The 26,730-nt window shown below is 39.5% G+C and overlaps 2 protein-coding genes across 3 annotated transcripts in view; one reads left to right on the top strand and one right to left on the bottom strand.

The window, feature by feature from the left end:
• The window catches only part of PDE4B (phosphodiesterase 4B), a 679,542-nt gene that overhangs the window by 477,225 nt on the left and 175,587 nt on the right, over nucleotides 1–26,730 (bottom strand). The window lies entirely within an intron of this gene.
• LOC103350157 (TATA box-binding protein-associated factor RNA polymerase I subunit D) lies at nucleotides 19,853–20,801 on the top strand. The gene has a single exon (XM_008265101.4). The coding sequence runs from the start codon at nucleotides 19,900–19,902 to the stop codon at nucleotides 20,749–20,751; it is 852 nt and encodes a 283-aa protein (XP_008263323.1). The 5' UTR covers nucleotides 19,853–19,899; the 3' UTR covers nucleotides 20,752–20,801.

Raw genomic sequence — 26,730 nt, forward strand, 5'->3', positions numbered from 1 at the left:
ACAGGTTAAACACTGCCTTGCCCACCACACACACTAGTACGCACTTTCACCCTGAGAAGTGTGGCAATATGGCTCAAAAATTCCATTGTTCTTCTAATTTTAGGATGCAGAGATTGCTGGGATGCAGGACAGGAAATGGACCTGCTTTGTGAGATTGTAAGAACTGAAACTGGAATTGCCAAAGAACTAAGAATCTGCCATTTCTTTTTCTCAGAGACTTCATGACATTTCCTCTTCTCTCCCTCTGGGTTTGCTCCAGTTTTCTCTACTGTAGACAGCTTCCTAATTAGTTTTTACATGGCCTCCAATGGCTTCTGAGTTCTCAGTTTGGATTACCTACCTTGTCCAGGGCCCTCCATGGACTACTCACAGTCCCTGCAGCTTTGCTTCAAAGTTTTGAGAGACAGAATCTGATTCAACCGTGTCATCTGTTTGAGTCCAACAACACAAGTCATCTCTGACAGATTCTGATATGCTTAGGTCAAAGTTCCATCTCTGGCCAATCAGCCATGCCTGAGAGGAGTCTTGCGTGGCTGCTTTGTAGGCACACGGACATAACTGTTATATTTGCTGCTTCAGAGTCTTCAGCCTCACTTAATTGTTGGCTATTTCCTGCACATACTATGCTCTTCCAAGCTTCCATGCCTCTGTTTCTGCCAGGAGACCCTCTCTCCACTCCTAGGCCATCCTACCTCCCTTAAGGAACTCATTGTCATCCTCCATAGTGTCATGTCACCCGGAACATGAAAATGAATCTTGATGTGAATGGAAGGGGAGAGGGAGTGGGAAAGGGGAGGGTTGCGGGTGGGAGGGACGTTATGGGGGGGAAGCCATTGTAATCCATAAGCTGTACTTCAGAAATTTATATTCATTAAATAAAAGTTAAAAAAAACCTTGAAAATGACTCTTCATTTTTCAATCATCTGTCTTCAGGCCGAGTTGTCCTGCAGCCTGAACTTTAAAGTAAAATGAAGTGTTGCCTCATCAACTTACTGGATATGCTACCTTAAGAAAGCTATTTAGATTCTCTGAATAGTAGCAGATAATTACATTTATCTGGTAAGATTGTAAGGACTAACCTAACACACAGCAAGTACTCAATAAGCACTAATTATTGTCATTCTTCCTATTATGAGCACCTATAAAACAGGAACTATAAAATTATAATAGATATTATCTCTCAAAAAAAAAAAACAACAAATTACATAGAAAACTCACTAATTAGTATGGTTTGCCCAGGCCTCCCTGCTGTTTCGCAAACATACTGAGCACACTTCCTCATTTCAAGGCCTTTGGCTTTCTATTCCCTCTTCCAAGAACTCAGTGTTTGTGATGTCTGCATAGTTATTGCTGTATTTCATTCATATCTTTGCTGAGTTTCTACTCATTCATGGAAACTATCTGAAAGCATTCCTTACAGTTTTAGTTTTCTCCATATTGTTACCAAACATGCTTCATATGACCTAATGTGTTCTGATAGCACATTTGGATTCTTAAGAAATATTTAAAGTCAATGAATGCTTCCTAGCATAGCTTAGGTGGTCACTACGTGTGTATTTCTAGCCAACTAGAAAAGCACAAAAGTCTGGATATGTATCACGTGGGAGCTGGGTTCACGGAAGGGAGCCATTATAATGCTTTCATATTTCTACGAGGCTTTAGTATGTATAAAGCATGTTCAGAATCCTTTTTCTTTTTCCTAAACTTTAAGCTTTCTAGAGACACCCAGTGGCCGCATTGGGCACTGCTCCGATTGCAGATGGGTTTGAATTAAAACAGAACGAGTGCCCTTGTTACAAAGCAAGTAGATTCATGAAATATAGCCACTGCATACTGATTGTGTGTATTTTTTTAAAAAAATATACATATGTTATATGTGTGAAAATATATTTTAAAGTCCTGAAAAACTACTATCATTCTTATTTATCTTTCACAGATGAGGAATCTAATCTTTTCGCAGATGAGGCCCATGAAGTTTGTTCAGAGCCAAGATCCAGGAAAAGGCAAAGCTACAACAAAGATTCAAGCTGATCTGACTTCTAAGGAGATACAAAACTCAATAGATACAATCCTTGGACAGGAGAAAGAGTGGCGCTAGCTCAAGAATTTCAACCATAAGCAATCATGGACAGTTCGCCTTGGAAATTTGTTCTCGCCTTGGTTTCTCTTTCTCAAAATTAAGGCAGAATTATATATCCTTCCTATCTACCATGGGAAGATAATGAGGATGGTGAGCTGTCATGTTTGCTTGTGTCTCAGGCCCCTCAGAGGAAAATGTGTCGTATGAATCCACTGAGCTACATGCAAAAGCAAATCACCACCCCTCATCACTGATGGACTGGCACAATGAAACAACCAGAAAAGGTCCTCGTGTCTTCTGGAATCTCTCCCACAGTTCTGTTGATATCAGGATTCTGAGACAGAGGTAGGCATTAGTACAATGATTAACATGCCAGTTGGGACACCCACATTCCATATCAGAATGTCTGGGTTCAGATCCCTGCATTGGCTCCCAATTCCAGCTCCTATTACTGCACACTCTAGGAAGCAGCAGTGATGGTTCAAGTAGTTGGACCCTTGCCGCCCACTTGAGAGACCCAGGTTGAGTTACTGGCTTCAGGTTTCAGACCAGCACAATCCAGCCATTGTAAGCATCTGGGAAGCGAATCAGCAGGTAGAAGATATCTCTGTCTCTCTGTATCTCTTTCTTTCTAAATCTTACTCTTTTTGATTGTAAAGAAAAAAAAAATAAATAAACTAAAAAAGTTCTCAGACATAATGCATTAAATAATTGCTCAGATATAAAGAGATAAAAGAAAAAATGAAATAATAAAATTTAGACTTTATAGAACATTTTGTATTTGGCTTAAGGTAACCAAATCAAATGCATGACCTGGATGGAACAGGAGATGAATAAAATCAAATGTGAAATAAAACTTCTTGTTGTTGACTCGCTTGAGTTCAATTCCCTTCTCTACTGACAAAGGGGCAAAGTGGCCTGAGGGGTGATTCCCTCTGCCACACCACACTTCTGCTTCCTCACCTGAAAATAAGGAAGTAATAATACCCGCTTTGTAAGCTTATTCTATAAAAAAGAATATAACTGAAACAAAAGTTTCTAAGTTACAATAAGCAACAAAAAGGTACTTGTTTATGATATTCCAACCCTCCAGTTCCTAATAAATTGATTTGTATGTATTTGGCAAATCTGTTGTGTCATATCCCACAGGAAGCACATCTGCTCGGTAGGTTACCCACCCTTTATATCAAACCTTACCTATTTTCCAGTAACACGATTTGAAAGTTCCATTAAAGTAATTAATATTTCTAAATGACCAGCATCCATAAACACTGTACAATGCAAAAGGCCCCAGCTGCCTTCTCAGAATCTGGTGACTCTTACAGAATCACAAACAATGAAGCAAATATACAATGTATGAAATGTATATGACTGCTCATCAGAAGGTGCTGTTTTCTAAAGTTCCATTAAAATGAATATCATTTAAGTGATAAAGAGCCTAGGTCTACTTTTGCACAATTCTCAAATGATTACCCACTAGGAAGAGGTGCCCTGAGTACTGAAACCTACACCAGAAATGTCAAGCCTGCATGAAATGATCAGTGCAGCAATGCTGCCCCCCTGTGTTGAAAAGTAAAACAAACAAAAATGTTTTGTTTCTGCTTACCAAGAAATGGACTCATATTTAAATGACCTAAAAACTTCTGTAATGCCCTTCTGATAAATCATCACAATCTTGAATTTTTCAACAGAAATTTTAGAAGAGCATGTTCACAACTGAAAGTGATATTCCATAAACAAAACATCTGTACTAGTTGTCAAGTGGATTTAAGGTCCTTTCCAGTTTTTAAATTTCCCCACACACCAAAGTCAAACATTTTATGACCTTTGTATCAAAAATTGTCAATTAAAACTTTTGGGAAGACCCCAGCCCAAAATAACCTCCTGTATGCCATCAAGTGCACATATACATTTTGTTGGTGATTGCTTGGGTTTACTTAACAAGGGAGAGCATGCACCGGGCTTGGGGCAAAAGGGCCTCGTGACATGGACTCCATGCCCTCTGCAACTCTCCTCTCCAGGTCATCTTCTGTACACAACTAGAACAGTAGAATCTAATAGGTCTTCACACCTATCTATCTTATTCATTTGTATGAATGGCAATGCTCCTAGAGACAGCCACTGAGAGAAATAACTAAAACCAAAAATGAAACACTGTTTGAATGAAAAAGATGAATATATTCATTTTCTGCTGCTTCCTTCATAACAGGGGACCAAAAATTCAGTGGCTGACTCCAAAATCAAAGTGTCAGCAAGGGCATGCTGCCTCTGACTCTGTGTTTGAGAGTCACCTTCCTTGCCTCCTCCCAGCTCTGGTGGGGGCAGGGTCACAGGTTCCTGGCATCCCTTGGCTTGCAGCCCACTGCAACACTCTTCTCTCTGCTGCCATCACCAGAAGGCATTCTTCATGTGTGTCTCCCTCTACACAGGGCACTTCCCTCTTCTCTAAAGGACACCAGTCACAAGGATTCATGCTTCCATTCTACTCCAGTTTAACCTCATTTTTATTTCATCTGCAAAGACCCTATTCCAGGCAAGATCACATCCATGGGTACTAGAAGTTAGGACTTAAACATATGAGGAAATTTCAAAAAGTTCATGGAAAAATAAAATTAAAACAAGTTTATTTGGTACACAAAAATACTAAAACCTATATGTACTTTTTTCATAGTACACATCTTCCTGAACTATTTGGAGATTCTATATATCTTTTGAGAGACATAATTCAACCCACAACAGCCAAGGAAATACTCCCTTATACTCTGAAGGTGGGGAAAATTCAATTTTTACCTACATCTTTCTGGCAATTAATTAACTAATGATCAGAGAACTGCATTTCAAGAGAATAGAGAAAAAAATCATATTCTAGAAGAAAATTGTCAAAAATTGACTGTCAAGTTGGGTTGCTTAACAAAATAGAGAAAAAAAACATGCTAGAAGAAAATTGTCAAAAATTGACTGTCTTAAGTTGGGCTGCTTAACAAAATAGCATAAACTGAGTGGTGTGAATATCAGACATGGATTTTCTCCCAGTTCTGTGAGCTGGAAGTTTGCAATCAGAGTGTCAGCACAGCTGGGCTCCTGTGAGATCTCACTTCCTGGCCTGCTATGACCGCTTCTCACCGTGTCCTCGCATGGCCCTTCTTTGTTCTGGTTATAAGTAGAGTTAGCTTTCTTCGATCTATCTAATATTTTTCTATCTTTCTCTTCTTATGAAGGTTCTGTCTCATTATGAAGGCTCTACCCTCATGACCTAATCTAATTTCTTTTTTTTAAAAAAAGTTATTTATTTACTTGAGAGGCAGAGTTATAGACAGAGAGAGGGAGGGGGAGAGGGAGAGGGAAAGAGAGAGAGAGAGGACCTTCTTCTAGGTCTCCCATGCAGGTGCAGGGGCTCAAGCACTTGGGCCATCTTCTGCCTTCCCAGGCCATTAGCATGGAGCTAAATCAGAAGTGGAGCTTCTGGGACTCGAGCCAGCGCCCATATGGAATGTCAGTGCCACAGGAAGATGCTTTAACCTACTATGCCACAGCACTGGCCCCCTTAATCTAATTCTTAATATCTGTCAAAGGTCCAACCTCCTAACGCCACCATATTGGTGTTAAAGCTTCAACACACAAATTTAGGGCAACACAACTTATTCCACAGCAGGAATATAATAATCAAGAGAAAGAACAAGTCTATTTTATAATACCTTATTTTGTTTTTGTTCAGCTATTCAGTGTACCACACCTTGAGTCTATCCTGCAAAATTTTACAAGAAATTGGACTTCCATCTCAGAGTTTATCCTAGATCCTTACTTTGGGATTACTATGAGAATAAATTGTGACTGAAAGAATTACTGAACTCCAACTAGGTGCCAAGAGTATAAAGATAAACACAATGAACATATTGTCGCTCCCCCATTTGCGGAGGAACGAGACTGGACCCTGCGCTGTTCTTTTGTCTGCTCGGTCCTTCCCAGGTTTGCTGTCATTCCCTCACTCGCGGAGGAACGATGCTGTCCCAGGTTAGCTGCCGCCCCCCCCACCCCCCGCCTCCGCGGAGGGGTGGCACCCCCCGCTGCTTTCCCCGCTTCTGCGGAGGCGCAGCACACCGCCGGCCGGCTCTCTCAGGGGTTCCTCAGATGTTTCCCTCAGGTGTTCCTGGTGCATGTTGTCTCTCTCCTCCTTTATAGTCCTCTTCCACCACTCCATGCTCTGCTGCCCACACGCCGAGCACGCTGCTCTCCTCCAATCAGGAGCAGGATCAGCTCCTGCAGCTCGTCAAACTGATGAGGCAGCTGCGTAGAGGTTGTTTGCTCCCTCCCAGCGCCATATTGTGGGAGATCAGATGCATAGAATAAGTCTTAATTCCAGTAACTTAGTCTAGTCTCAGTTGCTCCCACAGTTCCCCCTTTCTTTTTATTCTTTGGCGTTGATACACGCCTGTCTTCGGTGCCCCACAGCACACACTCTGCTCTGCTCTGCTCAAGTTGCCCACAGGTGCTTACAGCCCTACCAATCAGGCAAACCGAATCCGGGTCCTCTCTTCGCCATGTTGTGGGGAGGTTTTTAGGCACTGATGTGTGCCTGTGTTCAGTGCCCTGCAGCGCATACTCTGCTCGAGCTGCCCGCAGGTGCTTACCGCCTTACTAATCAGGCAGACTGAATCCAACCCCTCTCATTGCTGTGTTGTGGGGAGACTTATTGGTGTTGATAACGTGCCTATCTTCGGTGACCTGCAGCGCATACTCTGCTAGCTGCCTGCAGGTGCTTACCGCCTTACTAATCAGGCAGACCAAATCCGAGCCTTCTCATTGCCGTGTTGTGGGGTGGCCTTTTTACTTTTCTCTATATCTCTCTATCTCCGGGCATTCCTATTTCTCTTATTTTGCTTCTATCTCCCAGCATCCTTATTTCTTATTTTACTTCTATACTTCTGTTTCTCTTATCCCCGCGGGTTCCCGGCGCCCACCCTGAGGCGGCTTCCCAGCGCCCCGCACCGCAGCGGCTTCCCGGCTCTGTGCGGCTTCAGCCCATGCTTCTTTCATCTTCTCTCATCTGCGCGGCTTCCCGGCTTCGCGCGCTCCGCGGTCTCCATGCCTTTCTCGCCCGCCCCAAGGCCTTTGCGCTAGCCCCGTGTTCTCCTATCTACTCGCGCCCCGTGCGCTTTCTCCGCTCGTGCGCCACGTGCTCTCTGCGCGCGGTGGCTTCCGCAAATCACGGCCTAGCTCACGTTTCCACTACCGGTTTAGTTTTCAGTCTAAGTTCCCCGAGCTAACCTGACGAATTCCAACCTAACTTACGTCTCCGCTTCTGGTTTGGCTTCCCGTCTTTTGCTCCCCGGGCTAATCCAACGGATCCCAACTTAGCTTACGTCTCCGCTTTCAGTTTAGTTTTTCGCCTTTTGCTCCCTGGGCTAACTTGACGAATCCCAACCTAGCTTATGTCTCCACTTCGGCCTACCCCCGCGGCTTCATTTTCCCTAGCTTATATTTTTCTCTACCCGGTACATTTCCTAGCTTTCTTCCAACAATATTTCTCTCTCCTTTCTCCTGGCTTCTCCCCATAGTCCATATCCGAGTCTAAATTTCTTCTAGCTTTCACTTTCGTTTTCAATCTTAGATTTCTCCTAGCTTCTGCCCGCAGTCCATATCCGAGTCTATGCCTAGGCTTTCGCTAGCTTCTTGCGGCACTTTTTCCGTCCAGCTTTCCCCTAAGCTCTCCCTAGTCTCTCTCGGGTATTTTCCCACTTCTTCCCTCCTAGGTTTCATATCCGAGTCATGGCACCATTATGTCGCTCCCCCATTCGCGGAGGAACAACACCGGACCCTGCGCTGTTCTTTCTGCCTGGCTCTTCCCGGGTTAGCTGCCGTACCTTCCCGGGCTTGCTGCCGGTCCCCCACTCGCGGAGGAACAACGCCGTCCCAGGTTAGCTGCCGCCCCTCCGCGGAGGAACGGCAGCTAACCCGGGAAGAGCCGGGCAGAAAGAACAGCACAGGGTCCGGTGTCATTCCTCCGCAAATGGGGGAGCGACACATATAAACATCACAGGGAATCTGTGCTTCCAGTATTTCTATTAGAAAGGTATAACTTCAAAACATTATATAATAATTACCTAGTTAGAATATACTGACAAGATATTATCCCTCTCCTCAATGGCATACTGACAGATCCAGAGGTGCAGTGTAAGTGGGTTGTTATGCTGCGAACAACACATACTTAACTTGTGTTTAAGAGCCATTTCACCCTTCATCACAGAGTTGTTGGTGTGTGTTCGCAATTGTTTCTGTCAAAGAATACCTTTATTATTCCCTTCCATAGGCTGCACATTCTAGAGGACTTGGAGTATGGGGCTAGCATTATACCACAGAGGTTAAATTTCCACTTGCAACACTGGCATCTCATTTCAGAGCACTGGTTTTGAGTTCTAGCTGCTCCACTTCTGATTCAGCTACCATCTAATGCACCTGGGAAAGCAGCATATGATGGCCCAAGTTGGGGAACCAGGATGGCATTCCTATCTCCTAGGTTCAGACTGGCCCAGCTCTGGTAGTTACAGCCATCTGGGGAGTGAATCAGCAGATGGAAGATCTATTTCTCTGGTGTTTCTCTCCCTCCCTCTCTCTCTCTCTCACTCTGCAATTCAAATAAAATAAATCTTTAATTAAAAAGTTTGGTTATCTATTGAAATCATCAATAAGTAATATTTAAATTAATACTAATTACCAGGTATTAACTTCACACTGAGAAGTTAAAAAGTAGCTCATTTAACATTCAAAACAATCTTATGATTTTCAAATAGGATACAAAAATGCTTAAGGAACTAGTTTAAGTATCACAAATGGTAAATTCCAGAGCTTGAATATTACTCTAGGAACCCTGATTTCTGAATCTACTGGCTGAACCTTACAAATTCTGACTTTTTAATATGGTAGCTGTTATACCAATATTTACCAATTATATTTTTATCATAAAACTTCAAGTCCTTGTAGGCCCTGTTTCCCAGCAAGGAAAGGAATCCATACAACCCAGAGAACAGAGCTATGATTCAATCCCACATCTTTTAGATTTCTAAATGCCACATTCCTCTATACCAAAATGTCTAGCCAGGACCAGACAAATAATTGTGGAATAGGCATTTGGCCTAGCAGTTAATGCACTGGTTAAGATGTCCTTGTCCTTCTTTAGAGTGCCTGGGTTCAATTCCAGGCTCCTCATTCTAGCTTCCTGCTAACGTGGACCTTAGAAGGCAGAAGTGACGGCTCATGTACTTGGGTTCCTGATACCCATCAGAGAAACCCAGACTGAGTTCTCAGCTTCAGCCTCAGGCTGGCCCTGGCCCAACCCTACCCATTGTGCGCATTTGGGGAGACACCCGAAGGATGGGGGCACATACTCTCTCTCTTTCTCTCTGCCTCTGGTATACATTCAAAAATTTTTAAAAAATAATTATTAACTTCATGCTGGCAAAAGCATTAAGTCAACAGTGGGATCTTCTGAATGTGGCACCCCTGTAATACAGGCTCATAACCCTGAAGCCAGCTCTGCATCTATGCCACACCCAAGAGTTTTAAGAGTTATGTGAGAAATAAGCAAACATATGGAATTTCTTTGTGATAGCAGAGTACCTTTAGCTATCTTTTCCATTTCCTTTTATTTATGGCCACAGCTCAAAAGCATATGACAAGAGAAGAATAAAATAATAAAACACAGAGGCAAGGAGGGAACAGGGCCCTAAAGTTGGAAAGTACGTTGGTCCCCAAGGTCTCCAAGGTACAGACAGACGATGGATGACTCAAATCACAGAACTTATAGTGCTTTGAAAATCAGAGTTTCACCCCCTTTATTTGGAGAAAACACGAGACCAGAAAGCAAGTTGATGACCTTTTGTGACTGACTCCAACTCTGAGGGGCTCAATTTTTAATTTTGCAGTGATATCCCCCTAGACTTTTTCTAAATGTTTTCTGGGACTACAATTCATAATATAGTGTAAATATTTTCAGTGTTACTCTGTGAGGGAAAGAATCAAGTTAGTTTTAAAACCTTTTAAAATTAAAATGTGAGGCTTGTTCAGTAGGCAGCAGTTTAAGAGTAACCACTAAAGAACAGTAGCAGAATTATAACAAAGAGAAACTAATTTAATAAATCAATATCAAAAGAAAGGAAAATTCATTTAAAAAGAACAAACGGGAAACAAAAAGATGGTAGAAACAAATTTAGATACATATAATCTTGATTGATATGAATGGATTAACGTTGCTATTCCAAAATGATTATCACAATATAAGAAGTCTATTTCCGTTTTTTAAAAAAAAAGTCCACACTGTTTTCCACAATGGCTACACTTACATTCCCACGAACAGTGTGTAAAAGTTACCCTTTCTCCACATCCGCTCCAGCACTTGATGCTCTCTGTCTTTTGGTTAATTTCCATCCTAACAAGTGTGAAGTGATACCTCATTGTGATTTTGCTTTGCACTACCTTGATATCTACCTATAATAAATTTTTTTTTCATATATTCTTGGCCATCAGTATTTTTTTCTTTTGAGAATTATCTATTTAGGTCCTTTGCTCTCTGCTAAACAACATTGGTTACTTCTTTGTTGTTGAGTGTTTTTTGAGTTGCTGATTTATTCTGGATATTAATCATTTGTCAGATAAGTAACTTGCAGTTATTTTCCACATTTGGCTATATGTTTCTTCAATGCATCATTACCTTTGCTGTGTAAAAGTTTCTGCATTTGATATAATCCTATTTGTCTAGTTTTGCTTTTGTTACCTGTGCTTTGGGAGTCTTAATAAGCCATGACCTAAACAAACATCTTGAAGTGTTTCCTCTACATTTTCTTCCTGCATTTTCTTTGTCTCAGGTCTTACATTGAGGTCTGTAATACATCTTAAGTTGACATTGTATATGATGAAAGGTAAGGATCTAATTTCTTCTATATACACATAGTTTCAGTTCGGCCAGAACCATTTATTAAAGAGATCATCCTTTCTCCAAAGTATAGTCTGGGCACTTTTGTCAAAAATCAGTTATCTGTATATATAGAGAGCAATTTCTGTTCCAAAATAGGGAATCAACCAAGGCATCCATCATCAGATAAATGGATATAGAAAATACACACACATACACACAACACACACACACTCACACACAAAATGGAATCTTTTTTTTTTTTTTTTTTTTTTTTGACAGGCAGAGTGGACAGTGAGAGAGAGAGACAGAGAAAAAAGTCTTCCTTTTCCCATTGGTTCACCCTCCAATGGCTGCCGCAGCCGAAGCGCTGCGGCCAGCTCATCGCGCTGATCCAACGCCAGGAGCCAGGTGCTTCTCCTGGTCTCCCATGCAGGTGCAGGGCCCAAGGACTTGGGCCATCCTCCACTGCACTCCCGGGCCATAGCAGAGAGCTGGCCTGGAAGAGAGGCAACTGGGACAGAATCCAGCGCCCCGACCTGGACTAGAACCCATTGTGCCAGCACCGCAGGCGGAGGATTAGCCTATTGAGCCGCGGCGCCGGCCAAAATGGAATCTTATTCAGTTATGAAAAAAAATGAGGCCGGCGCCGCGGCTCAATAGGCTAATCCCCCACCTAGCGGTGCCGGCACACCAGGTTCTAGTCCCGGTTGGGACGCCGGATTCTGTCCCGGTTGCCCCTCTTCCAGGCCAGCTCTCTGCTGTGGCCAGGGAGTGTAGTGGAGGATGACCCAAGTGCTTGGGCCCTGCACCCCATGGGAGACCAGGATAAGTACCTGGCTCCTGCCATCGGATCAGCGCGGTGCACCGGCCGCAGCGCCTGCCGCGGCGGCCATTGGAGGGTAAACCAACGGCAAAAGGAAGACCTTTCTCTCTGTCTCTCTCTCTTACTGTCCACTCTGCCTGTCAAAAAAAAAAAAAAAAAAAGAATGAAATTCTATCATTTCCATAAAAACATAACAATGTTGGCCAAAAAACAGGTCAATATCACTCATGAAACTGCATGCAAAAATTTAAATGAAATATAGGCAAACTATTTCCAGTAAAGGATTGCAAAAAGATAATATGTCTTGACTAAGTTTATTCTTGGAGTTAAAAGGTAGTTCAAAGAAAATACACAATTTCTAACATCTTAAGAAATTAAAGACCACCTAGAAATTACAAGAAAAAGGATACTTTAAAATCTACATGCACTGTTGGTGGGAATGATCAGTCACTAACTGAAAAAAAATATACTAACAATAGCAGCAAAAGTAATGGGTATTCAAAACAAAAAATTAATAGAACATTGTAAGCCCTAGTTGTTCTCCCTGATTAGTGACAACTAACTGAGCACCAAATAGGAAACCTGTTGAAGTGAAATGGACACTATGAGAAACAGTGACTTGATCAGCTCTTGTCCTGACTGTTGATGTGCAACTTAATACTTTATCCCTTTTAGTATTTTTTTGTTCTATTTAACACTATTGGTTGAACTCTGTAATTAACACACAATCATTCTTAGTTGTTTAAATTTAACTGAAAAGTGATCCCTGTAAATATAAGAGTGGGAATAAGAGAGGGAGGAGATGTACAGCTTGGAACATACTCAATCGGACTTGCCCCAAACGGTAGAGTTAGAAACATGCCAGGGGATTCCAATTCAATCCCATCAAGGTGGCATGTACCAATGCCATCTCACTAGTCCAAGTGATCAGTTTCAGTTTACAATTGATCATAATGATAGGTCTAAGAGTCAAAGGGATCACATAAACAAGAATAGTGTCTGCTAATGCTAACTGATAGAATTAAAAAGGAGAGAACATGGGAAGCGAGATACACAGCAGACTCATAGAATGGCAGATGTGCTAAATAGCACTCTGGCCTTACAATCAGCCCTTAAGGCATTCAGATCTGGATGAAGAGCCCATGAGAGTATTTCAGGCGTGGAAAGCCAAGACACTCTGTCAAAAAAAAAAAAAATATGACCTAAATGAAAGATCTCTGATCTCTGTGAGTGAGATCCCAGTGGAAAGAATGTTCCTTCAAAGAAGGAGTTACCTTTCTCTGAAGGGAGGAGAGAACTTCCACTTTGACTATGGCCTTGTCTAAATAAGATCGGAGTTGGCAAACTCAAAAGGCTTCCATAGCCTTGGCAACTCATGACAAGAGTCTGGGTGATTACTGATGCCATAAACAAGAGTGTCAATTTGTTAAGTCAACAACAGGAGTCACTGTACACTTACTCCCCATGTAGGATCTCTGTCCTTAAGGTGTTGTACAATGTGAAGTAATGCTATAACTAGTACTCAAACTGTACTTTACACTTTGTGTTTCTGTGTGGGTGCAAACTGTTGAAATCTTTACTTAGTAATACTAAATTGATCTTTTGCATATAAAGAGAATTGAAAATGAATCTTTATGTGAATGTAAGGGGAAAGGGAGTGGGAGATGGGAGGGTTGTGGGTGGGAGGGAAGTTATAGGGGGGGAAGCCACTGTAATCCAAAAGCTGTACTTTGGAAATTTATATTTATTATGTAACAGTTTAAAAAAAGACCTAGTTTTAAAAATTATAAATCTTTACTAAATATTTTTAAATTTATAAATAAATGGAGAAATATAAAATATAGCATGTTAATGGCTAAGAAGACTCAATACCTTAAAAGTGACAATTCTTCATAAATAGCTCTATATATTCAGTGTAAATACAATCAAAACTCTCATAAGATAGAAGCAGTTATTTTTAAAATGTAAATGAATGCCCCAGAAAAAAATTTCTAAAGAATAACAGAATGGAGAAAATTGCCTCCCAGACATATATTACTTATTAGTCTCAGGGACAAACACATAATGCAAACAAATAAAAATAGAATAGAGAAACCAGAATCACATCCCTACATACCTGGAATCTTGATAAATGACAAAGATAGCATTGTAAGATTTTAGGAGATGACTGAGTCAGTGAATGGTGTGCCAATCTTGAGAGTTTTAGAGAAAATATAGGAGAATATCTTTCTGAACATTGTGTAGGAAAAGATTGCTTGAGCACAAAGCACTGACCACATGAAACAAAAGGTTAAAATTCAACTACATCAATACAAAGAACATTTAATCATTAAGAAACACCACAAGAAGGATAAGACAAGCCAGCCTGGACCAAGATATTTTCAGCACACAGGTGACAAAATATAAATATTTAATATTTGTAAAAATGCTTTAAAATCATTAATAAAGGAAAAATGGACAAAGCACTTGCACAGGCAAGTCACAGAAAATTAAAAAACAATTTTCTTCTTAGCTTGATGAAGACCCATTTGTGTATTTTTGCTTTCATTGTCTGTGTTTCTGGGATCTTATCCAAGAAGTCTTTCCTATGACAATGTCTTATAGTGTTTCCCCTATGTTTTCCTCTAGTACTTGGATCCATTTTGAGTTGCTTTTTGTATGCGGTGTAACATAGCAGTCTTGGTTCATACTTATGTATGCACAGCAAAGGAAACACTCAACAAAGTGAAAAGGCAAATAACAGAATTGGAAAAAATATTTATAATCTATGTATTTGATAAAGAATTAATATCCAGGATATACAAGGAGTTCAAGAAGCTCAACAAAAACCAAACAATCCAGTAAAGAAATGGGAAAAGACCAGAACAGGTAGTTTTCAAAGGAAAAAATATAAATGGCCATCAGACACATGAAAAAAATGCTCAGGATCACTAGCCATAAAGTAAATGCAAATGGAAGCCACAATGAGGTTTCATCTCTCCTCACTTAGAAAGGCTATCATTGAAAAATCCAAAAATAATCAATGCTGGCAAGAAAGGGGAGAAAAGGTACCCTGCAATACTCTGTTGGCTAGAATGAAAACTGGTACAATCATTATGGAAGAAAGTATGGAGATTCCTCAGGAATCTACAAATAGATCTATTATATGATCCAGTCATCCCACTCCTGAGAGTATATCCAAAAAGAATGAAATCATCATATGAATTTTTATAGCAGATCAGTTCACAATAGCTAAATATGGGAATCAACACAGATGCTCATCAACTGACAACTGGATAAAAAATGTACATATACACAATTTTACAACAAAATAGATGTGACTAGAGACCATTGTGCTTAGTGAAAGAAGCCAGATCCCTCCAAAAAAAACCCCAAATATCACGTTTTCTCTGATTTATGCTAGCTAATACATAGAATACAAAAAATACGATGTATATGAGTGAGATTGACATCTTTTTATTTGATTATTGTATATAGCTCTTATCTATATTCCTGTGGAACAACAGCAGTGGTCTTTTTACATTTTACTTGTTGAACTCTTTATCTAGTGGTGCATTAAGCCTATGATGTTATCACAATATGCTATCATCAAAATTAAAAGAAAAAAAGGAAGGGGAAGGGAGAGAGGGAGAAAAGTATCATTGTATTCTTAGAACTGAAATATGAAATACATGAAAGCTGTTCTCTTATATTAATACAAAACAAATGGCAAATAAACATTTGAAAATTGCTTATCTGTGTTAGTAATATGTAAACAAAAACAAAGCAACAATAAGCTATCATTTTATTGGCTAGATTGGAAAAATTAAGAAGTTGGACAATCTCAATGGTGAAAGAGTGCAGAGATAAGTAGGAGCTTTTATACACTGCTGGAGAGAATGTAAAGTTTCAATTACTCTGAAAAATAATTTGTTTTTCCTAGTAAGGTTCAGGATATGCACACAGTCTAAGAAAGTAGTCACACCAACACATATCTTTTAGAGAAAAATCTTGCACATGCCCCAGGAAACAAGTAAGCATAATATTTACAACTGTAGAAACAAAGACAGCAAGATTATTTCAAGCTCCACTTCATTTTCTCTCATTTATTAGTCACATGTGTGACAAATACTGGATGGAAATTTATTATTTCACTGTAAAGTCACTGGAGAGACAAGGAAAAAGCCCTCAGGTACCCCAGGAACTGTAATATTACTGTCTCCCATCTCTACATCTAAAACAGCATACAATAGCAGAACTGTAATATTGTGCGTATGTTCCTGCAGGTGTGTATATTTGTCTGTTTAAATCAATTGAATTGGGCCTGGAATTGTGGCAGAGTGGGTTTAGCCACCACCTGAGATACCAGCATGCTATAGGAATGCTGGTTTGAGTCCCAGCTGCTCCACTTTAGATCTAGCTCAATGCTAATGGTAAAGCAGCAGAAGATGGCCAAAGTATTTGGGCTCCTGTGAACAACATGGGAGACCCAGATGCAGTTCCAAGTTTCTGGCTTCGGCCTGGCCCAGCCTCAGCCATTGAGGTCATTTGGGGAGTAAAACAGTAGATAGAAGATCTCTCTCTCTCTCTCCTCCTTCTTCCCTCCCTCCCCCTCTCGGTAACTCTGCCTTTCGAATAATTTAAAAAAATCTTAAACGAAAATAAAGTAGCTTTGAACAAATGAAGGAAAGAGTGAATATGTGCTGATGATGGACCGGCTTCAGTGAATGTAAAACAGTATTTGAAGTGCTATCAAACTGTTAGTTAAAACCAGTGCCTTTTGTTTCCTGAATTAAAAAAGGACCATTTGCCCAAGGAACTAAAAATACTGTTGTTTAAAATGTGCCGAGTTAACACTTTCCTAAACCTTAAATACTGGAAACTACAGTAACTCTCAGAGGCTTAATGTGCTATTTTTTAAGATTACTGCTTCAGGTTAAATATCAGAATGAATTTGCTGACAGCATGGAACAGCCCTCTTTTTAAATAAATTACTGAATAAAACTAGAATCTTTTCAGGATTCCTCTTAAAATATCCCACAAGCTATCATCTGGGATCTCAAGACATTTGAGTGACTTCTGAATGTCATGCCTCTACTGACAGTTCTAGTTTTGGTGAATTACAATGGTAGAGGATTTCTTTTTATAAATCAATAGATTTCTTATTATTACATTTTAGCTCCTAATATTGTCACAGGTCATCTGTTGGGTCTTAGAAATTGAAGAAATTAGTAAAACCACAAAATCTGTCCTCCTGAATTCAGAGACCAGTAGGATGAGTAGTACATAACCCAATAAACAGTGTGTTTCTTGTAACATCAGAATTGTGGGCATAAAGGGAATCAGGAAGTTTTTCTCAAATAAGTGAAATATGGGCTAGTTTGGGCTAACAAACATCAGTAATGCCGGATACCTGGTTATTAAGCTAATGAAGGAAGAGTAAACCTTGCTGTTGAGGTAACAAGCCATATATCAGAATGAACTCAGTATGAAGCAGACCTGAGCTTGTTACCCAGATCTGACTGTCACTAACATAAATTTGAACAACTACTTAAATTCTCAATGTTTGTGTGTGTGTGTGTGTGTGTGTCAGTGTGCATACATGGACCACTTGGCTCATTATGTTACACTGTAATCATAGGCTACGACTTTGTTGCTGCCATCATTTTTCAGGTAATAGGAAGAAGACACATCTCTGTAGGTAGAGAATGCTAATGTCACCCACATTACCATGCTTGACTTTAAAGAGTATACCATAGGGATTCCAAGATGGCGGATTAGGAAACAGCATACTGGGGTAAATACTAAAAAACAAACAAAACATGCACTCTCAGGGGAGAACTGGGGAGAAAACTGCACTGGAAATCCTACAAGAGGAAGAGGAATGCTGTGGACCTGTGTGGAGGGTGCAGACATGCAGCACGAAAATGGACACAACACACAACTACAGAAGCTGAGAGCCAGAGTGGGTGGTAGCTTGGAGATGGGGATGAAACCAGACTGCAGCAACCGTGGTGATTTAGCCAGAGGGAGAGCACGGTCTGAGACTGGACTGAAGCCCTGGAGGCTAGCAGTTGCTCATGGACACAGTGGAAGTAGAGGGGACATATCTATCTCACTCCAACATCCCCATAATAGGCCCTGCTGCCCAGCTGAGAAAGGGTGGAAGCCATTTAGGGTTTGGGTGGGAGATGTAGAAGCCTTTGTGCACTTGCACAGCAACTGGCTGAGACAGGATGCCATCTTCTTGGCAGTACTGGTGACAGTGGCAGGGACAGAGCAACATTCAGCCAATGGTTCTTGTGTATGTGTGTGATAGACAGATTCTAGTGGAGGGCACATTCGGCAGTCCCCACTGACTTTGAGCCTGGTTGGGCACCCATGTAGGACTGTGAGGTGACCCTAGCATCCTAGGATCAAGATGCCTAGGCAGGGCTGGCTCAGGATAATCTGTCTCTCAGTTGACTGGACAGGCTGACAGGGCAGATCATAACCTCTACACTCAGCAACCGTGGAAGCTTTGTGTGCTGAGGCTGTGGGGACCTGGTGGTTACATGAGAGGGTACAGGGTGTAGCTGGGTCTCAGGGGAATCACTAGGTGCAGCTCCGCATGCTCAGAGCTCCATGGTTGCCTGGGGTGGTTCACTGCAGTGGGAACAATGCTCACAGTGAGAACTGTGCAGATCATTTGTGGGTTGATACAGCAGTGTGGAAGAGTGTTGAACACACTGGGAGGTAACACTGTGTATCGATCACCTTGGAGGAGAGGAGGTGAGGGGGTGATCACACCAACAGACATGACTATTTCCTTGGTTCTGTTAATGAGAGATCTACCATGCCCAATTTGGGTTTTACTCTGGATACTTGCCTCACTCTGGAGCATTAACCAGAGCTCCCTAGCAACACCCACCACTACCATACACCTCTTGGTATTCACTGAAATTACAGACATTACACTAAGTCACAGAGGCATAGCCCAAAGATAAAAGCCAACAGAGGAAAAAAAAAAAACAATTAACTCCACAAATGCCTGAAAGTGAATACAGAAATTCAAGAAACCAGAATAAGAAAGACACCATGACCCACCCAAAGGAACACAACATTTCAACATTAGAATGTGAGATGAAGAGATTGAGGAAATGCCAGAAATGGAATTGAAAAAATTAATCATAGGGCTATTTTTAAACACAATCAGAAGCAAATCCATAATCTAACTAAAACCATACATGACATGAATGAAAATTATTCCAATGAAAGAGATTTTTTAAAAGATATATCAAAATGAAATATTAGAAAAGAAGAATTCAACAGATCAAATAAAAAATACAATGGAAAGCCTTAACAGCAGACTTGGTGAGGCAGAAAAAAGAATATCCAAGCTAGAAGACAGATCTTTGGCAATCTTTCATTCAGAACAAAAAAAAATACAAGATGAAATTAGAAAAATTCAAAACAGTGTTTGATATTTGTAAGATACTATCAAATACCCAACATATGAGTTTTAGGAGTTCCTGAAGGTGTGGAAAGAGAGAATGGACTAGAAGCCCTTTTTAGTGAAATGATTGCAGAAAACTTCCCCAATTTGGAGAAAGAAAGGGGTGTCCAAGTACAGGAAGCACATAGAACTCTTAACAGACATGACCAGAAAAGATCTTCACCATGACACACTGTTGTCAAACTTTCCACAGTAAAACATAAATGAAAGATTCTAAAATATGCATGAGAGATACACCAGATTACTTTCAGAGGATCTCCATTTACACTCACAGCTGACTTTTCATCAGAATCTCACAGATAGAAGAGAATGGCAAGATATAGTTCAAGTCTTAAAAGGAAAAAAACTGTCAATGCAGAATACTGTACCCTGAAAAGCTCTCATTTATTAATGAAGGTGAAATAAAGACCTTCCATAACAAACAGAAATTAAAAGAATTTGTCACAACTTGTCCAGCCTTACAAAACATGCTTAAGGATGTGCTACACATAGAAAGACAGAAAGGTAGCCATCATTATGAAAGAATGTGAAGGCAGAAAATCCCCCAATAAAAATACAAAGACATCCCTTTCCTTCCGCGCGGTTGGAAGAGGAAGCTTGTAACACAGTAAGTGATGGACAAGTCAGAAATGGACCCTCTTGACCACATGACATCTGATGCAACTATGGAAATTGATAATGAAAGTGATGACAGTTCATCTGGTAGCAGTGTGTTTAAAACTCAATGTGTTCCTTCCTCACCTAATTGGAGGCCAAAAAACACCATTAGAAAACCTGTTCATTCATCTAAAATTGTCGAAACAACAGATTCTTCAAGTGATTCATCTGTAGAACCAAGACCATTGACACTAAAAGCGCTTATTGCAAAATTTAAGAAAAAGAAACGTAAAAGGAGAAAACAGAAATACAAGGCAACAGGAAGGCCAGTAGGCAGGCCTAAAGGACGGAAAAACACTAAAATATCACATGTAGATAAAAACCAATTTAAAGACAAAGGACCTAGGTTCTCATTTTTAGAATCAGAGAATGGAACTCAACCATCACCTTGGAGGAAAATTTTAACCTTTGAGCAAGCAGTTGCAAGAGGATTTTTTAATTACATTGAAAAACTGAAGTATGAATATCACCTGAAAGAATCTCTGAAACAAATGGATGTTGGTGATGATTTAGAAAAGGAAGATCTTGACAGTCGAAGATACAAGTATTTGGATGATGATGGATCTATATCTCCTATTGAAGAATCAGTAGCAGAGGATGAGGAAGCAGCACACCCTGAACAGGAGGAATGTGATATCAAATTGGTTGACAGTAGTTGTTTCATAATAAATTCGGAATTCCCAAAACTGAATGTGAATTCAGAACAGAATGTGAAAGAAGCCATTTCATCTAAAAAGAGAGCCTCAAAAGTCAAAAACACTGCACAGAAGATGGAACCTCCTGAAAAGGAGACAGCAACAGGAAACTGAACGAAGGCTTTTATCTTGAACAAGTCTGGAGTGGAAGGTGTATCTTAATGTATTGGAATACCCCAGATAAGTTTTATTTTTGAGTGATGGCTTAGGAAAAAAATACAGCCATTCACATGGGTGTGTGTCAAGAATCAGGCAAGTGCATCTACCCTATGAAAGCCCAAGAGTAAATTGCTTGAAGAAATTATATTCCAAAGATTTTAGGTGGAATTTTGAAGTTATTATGTAATTCGAGTGAGGATTAACAGACCAGAAATTGTGGGCTGGTACAACACGGTGAAACATCAGTTTGTTCAAAAGGGCCGAAGATTTAAAAGAGCTAACCAGATGACTTTGGACAGTGGAAGGAACTGCAACATGGGGACTTTCTTAATGTTAAATAAAAATTTATTATTGACTTCAAAAAAAAAAAAAAATACAAAGACATCCAAAATAAACAACAGGAATATTGATGGAAAATGGCAGGGCCAAGTCGTTACTTATCAATAGTCACTTTGAATGTAAATGACCTCAATTCTCCATTTAAAAGATACAGACCAACTGAATAGATTATAAAACAAGACCCATCTATTTGCTGCCTACAAGAAACTCATCTCACCAACAAAGATACAAGCAGACTGAAAGTGAAAGGATAGAAAAAAAGATATTTCATGCTAATGGAAAGCACAAAAGTTCAAGTGTTGCCATCTTAATATCAGACAGAATAGACTTTAACACAAAAACTGTTGAAAAAGATAAAGAAGGGCACTATGTAATGATTAGGGGATCAATTCAATAGGAAGATGTGACTATAATAAATGTATATGCACCCAATTACAGGTTACCTGGCTATTTAAAAGCATTTTAATGGATCTAAAGGGAGACATAGATTCTGATAAAATAGTAACAAGGGACTTCAATACCCCCCTTTCATCAAAGAACAGATCAACTAGAAAGAAAATCAACAAGAATATTGCAATCATACCACAACCACACATCTTCTCTGTCCACAATGGATAACATCAAATTACAAGAGAACATTGGGGAAAAACTCTGCAAGATATTGGTATAGGCAAAGACTTATTGGAAAAGAATCCAGAAGCAGAACAAAGACAAAATTGTCAAATGGGATTACATCAAACTGAGAAGCTGCTGCACTGCAAAGGAAACACTCAGCAAAATAAAGAGGCAACTGACAGAGTGGGAGAAAATATTTGTAAACTAAAACTACACAACTGATTAAGAGTTAACATCCAGAATCTATAAAGAGCTCAAGAAATTCAACATCAAAACACAACCCTGTTAAGAAATGGGCAAAGGACTTGAACAGGCATTTTTCAAGAGAGAAAATTCAAATGGCCTACAGACACTTGAAAAAATGCTCAGGATCACTAGCCACCAGGTAAATGCAAATCAAAATCATATTGAGGTTTCACCTGACCCCAGTTAGAATGGCTCTCATACATAAATCAACAAACGACAAATGCTAAGGATGTAGGGAAAAAGGAACCCTGGTCCACTGTTGGTGGGAATGTAAACTGGTACAGCCACTGTGGAAGACAGTATAGATATACCTCAGAAATCTGAATATAGACCTGCCATATGACCCAGCCATCCCATTTCTGGGAATTTACCCAAACCCAAAGCAATCAGTATTTGAAAGAGTTATCTATACCCCCATGTTCATTACAGCTAGAATATGGACTCAACCCAGATGTCCATCAACTGTTGACTGGATAAAGAAATTATTGTATATATTCACTATGGAGTATTACTCAGCTATAAAAAAATGAAACCCTGTCTTTTGCAACAAGATGGATGCAACTGGAAATCATTATACTTAGTGAAATAAGCCAGTCCACAAAAGAAAAATATCATATATTTTCCCTGAGAGGGGTAACTAGTACTACCTAAAATGTAAAGTATTGGAGTGAAATGGACATTTTGAGATCTGATGATTGTTTACAGTCATTGTCTGTTCTATTGAGGATCAGCGTTTTTTTTATTCTTAATACAATTTGTTGAACTCTTTTACTTAGTGTAGGGTTAACTATACAATCCTTAAATAAACTAAAAATGGATCTCTGTAAAAACTAAGAATTAGAATGGAAGAGGGAGGAGGAAGAAATGTTAGAGAATGGGAGGGAGGGAGAGAATGGTGGGAAGTATCACTATGTTCCTAAATCTGTACATATGAAACTTGTATAACTTAAATAAAATTCTTTTTAAGAAAAGCATATAACATATACTGTCCACATCCCAGGGAAATACTTCTTGACATCTCTTGTCCCTGACTTAAGAACAAAAGGCCATTGTGTGTGAATGCCTGCAGATATACAGATATACAGGCTATGTGAAAATGACATCTGATGGAAATGTCCTCAGAGTATGGAGGGACTGAAGTAAGAGAAAAGACTAATTAATTGCTCAACCTCTCCTCTCAGGCTGGAGGCAATAGATGCTTGTAAAACACTGTCTCATTTTTAAGCAACATCCAATTCCTCTGTTTTCTTTTTCATGGTTCTTAAGGTACTCACAAGTTTAGTGCAATATGAATTTATGCTTTCTACTAGTATCTAAGAAAAAACTTACATAAACACAGATTTATACTTCTTACTGTAAAAAGAATAAAAGATATACTTTAATTTTTTTCTAAATTGAAGTAAAGTGTTTGTGAAATATGCAACAAGATATTCCAACAAAATATTAAAAATTAGTATAGAGTAAAAATGATTGCATGAACATGAAGCAGAAGGTTCATATACAAATAAACTTGAGACTATATTCTGGCCAGTGTAGAGCTAGCTATATTATTATTATTATTATTGAATTATTAAATTCAATCATCATTGACACCTCATCAACTTGCATTCTTAAAAAACATGTGTGTACACATTAAGAAATTCATTATTTCTAATTCCTGTAATAATAAAATACCACTCATAGCCAAATCTCACTCCAGCTTTTACTTCCTTTGTAATATGTCCTCTGACTCTCCTGCCTCCCTCTTATAAGAACTCTTGTGAACAGAGGGGACGTGATCACCCAGTATAATCTGAAGGATTTAATTTAATCACATCTCCAAGTCTTTTAATCATGTAAGGTAACACATGTTCAGAATCCAGGGATTATGGGGCTGGTATTCTGCTTACACAGAGGATAATACATTTTTGGCCTGCTTTGTAAATTACAAATATAAATGTAAGGTGTGTCAACCTCCAAACTGTATTCATGTTTCAGGTCTTATAAATGTCAAGGGTAGGTATGAAGCTTCCCAACAACAGTTACTTAGGTGAGAGTAGGGTAGACAAAACAAAGAAACAGAAACTAGAATTTGGACTAAGGGAGTTACACATAGAAGAGAGATCCTTGGCCTAAACTCCAAGGATCCAGGACATACGTACGGCTGCTTCTGAACTCCCAGAGCGAAGAGTGTTCTATGCCCTGGGTAGGCAGCCCAAGAGCCACTATATCAGACCCACACTGATGCAAGAACATAACAAATGATGACTAAGTTAAATTATGATTTTTTTTAGCATTTGTTGATCACCTTCTATGAGTCAGGAACTTTGTTTTACTTTATCTCACTTAATTCTCACAACAGTCATAAAAGATATATATTATTATTTTCATCATTTCACAGATACAGAAGCTTAATAGGAATATCATTAAGTGACAAGCCAGGATAAAATCTGTCTGCCTACAAAAGCGGTACTTTAAACCACTGTAATACATTTCTATTTCTTATTAATCATTGTATCTAATCATGCTTTACTCTGAGAACTAATTTCTCTTTTAGTGGATAAGTCATTGGGAAAATTAGTGTGAATGTTTCAACACTGCCATGACAAAGTTTTATTCAGTCTAAAGTTGTCAGTTGTGGGGGGGGCAGTTTCTGAAGCCAGCACGATGGTATCAAAAGTGATCAATAAAAGATTGCATCAGATAATGTTTTAAATTTTAACAGGGTTCAATGTCTCTAAAGGAGTTAACTAAAGTAGGGTCCCACAACCAAAGTTTTAAAGATATCTTGGATGGACTGATTTTTTTTTACAAGTCCTCTGGCAATGCTAATATTCTGGCCTGGGAACCATATTTGAGACCACTATATACACAGAAAGCAAGTCTCTTAGAGAAAGGTGAATCTAAGTAGACAAGAGTGAAGCTCACCAGTGTCTGCCATCATTCGCCCCACAAGGAAATTCACCACTCCATTACCAAACCTTAGAGTAACAGGATTTGTATCCTCATGGTGGGATTCACATCAAACTGAGAATTTGGGGTGGAATTTTGATAGACAGAAAGGAGAAAATGTAAAAAATATTCTACAGCATGTGGGTGAAAGAACCTCAGGACTTATGGATGGGAGAAATAGGATAAAAAGTGAGATACCCTAAGAAAGACTTTGGAGAAGTTCAATAAAGCAACCATAATACCTAATTTCCACATGGATTTTAATAGCTTCAACACACCTTGCATACATCACCATCTTTACAATGTCAGTGGAACACAGATAATTCATTCATTAGAGTGTAGAAGCACTGGGGACTTAGGAATAGGATGGTTCTCACTGTGAACTGCCCGAAGTCAACTTGGGAGAAAATGTCTGATTTCCAGACCACTCGAGAACATCAAAACCTTGAGGTAAGGTAATAATTCTTGTTATTGCAGTTGGGCCAAAGGAACACAATTTCCAAATCTTAAACTGAAAAATAGGAAGCCAAAATCTCACTCTCAACCATTTGTACATTACTTTTGGACAATCTTTCCTTCTTTTCCCTTCCCTTCCCTTACCCTCATTTCCTCTCTCTCTCTCTTTCTCTCTCTCTCTCTCTCTATATATATATATATCTCCCTTTCTCCTTTTAGACTCATGTTCACCAATATATGGAAAGCAAAATAGTATTTTTAACACTATAGCATACTACTTCAAATAGGATAATGTATTTGAGAAGAGAAGTACTTAACGCTCTCCTACTCCAGCCTTTGTAGAGTAGGAGTAAGGTAAGAAGGAGGGAGAAAAAATGACAAAATGCACCAAGGGTTGTGGTCTGGAACAACAGTCTCAATCTAGAACTCTAAGAGCCAACAAAACTCCAGGACAAAAGATTTTATTTGCATGAGGGTTTCTAGACAGACATGATAATTGGGCATTTGTGAATTATGGCCAGTGGGATTGACTGTAATCCCATTTAAAAGAAGAAAGATAAATATAACCTTTCTATCCATGCCTAGAGAAAATTTACAAGTAATTCAAAGAAACAGATTTCTCACCAAGATACAGAATAACTCAGAATTTGCTGATTATTACATGTCATAATACTTATGCATTGTTGCATTGAATACTGTTGGTGTCTAGCCAGATTCCTTTTTCTGGCTATACCATATGGCATTTACTATAAGTGTTGGAGATAATAATGAATAATAATAAAAAGCTTACCCTTATTCTAGAACTGACCTAAACCTAAACCAAATGGGAGCCATCTTCTCCTTCCCAACCAGGGCTAACTCATCCAGTGACCTGATGACATGAGATACGTAAGGTTGTCCCTTCTGTCTCAAGGTAGGGCCAGTTCTGCCATGTAATTTGTCTTCCATAGTGTCTGGTAGGATAAGAAGGATGCCAGTCTCTACTGAGACCATAATTCTTGCTTGACATTTTCCCCTGCTATGTTTGGCTTCTTTAACTTCCCTTCTCCTGGGTCTACATATCAATAGACCACTTAAACAAAAATCCCTACCTCAGATTTTGTTGTGGGGAACTCAGACTAAGACCAGAAGTTTTCCTGGATTTGTCAAGTTGGATAATGTGGAATCAATCATTTCCCAAATGGATGGCCACGAGGACCCATCACTGGTGACAGGGGAAGGACTAATAGTCACTAGCATGCTGGTGCTTTCGTCTGGCTTTTACCACCACTGACCCATTATGGGTACAACTGGAGAGGATATAGAACCTGGAACAATATCTTTGGTATTTTTATAGATATAAGCAAA

This window comes from Oryctolagus cuniculus, chromosome 7 (genome assembly GCF_051225735.1).
Source record: "Oryctolagus cuniculus isolate XC-2025 breed Fujian yellow rabbit chromosome 7, ASM5122573v1, whole genome shotgun sequence".
Lineage (NCBI taxonomy): Eukaryota > Metazoa > Chordata > Mammalia > Lagomorpha > Leporidae > Oryctolagus > Oryctolagus cuniculus.

Excerpts from the sequence above, each read along its gene's own strand:
- LOC103350157 (XM_008265101.4), top strand. The coding sequence starts at position 19,900 with ATGGACAAGTCAGAAATGGACCCTCTTGACCACATGACATCTGATGCA.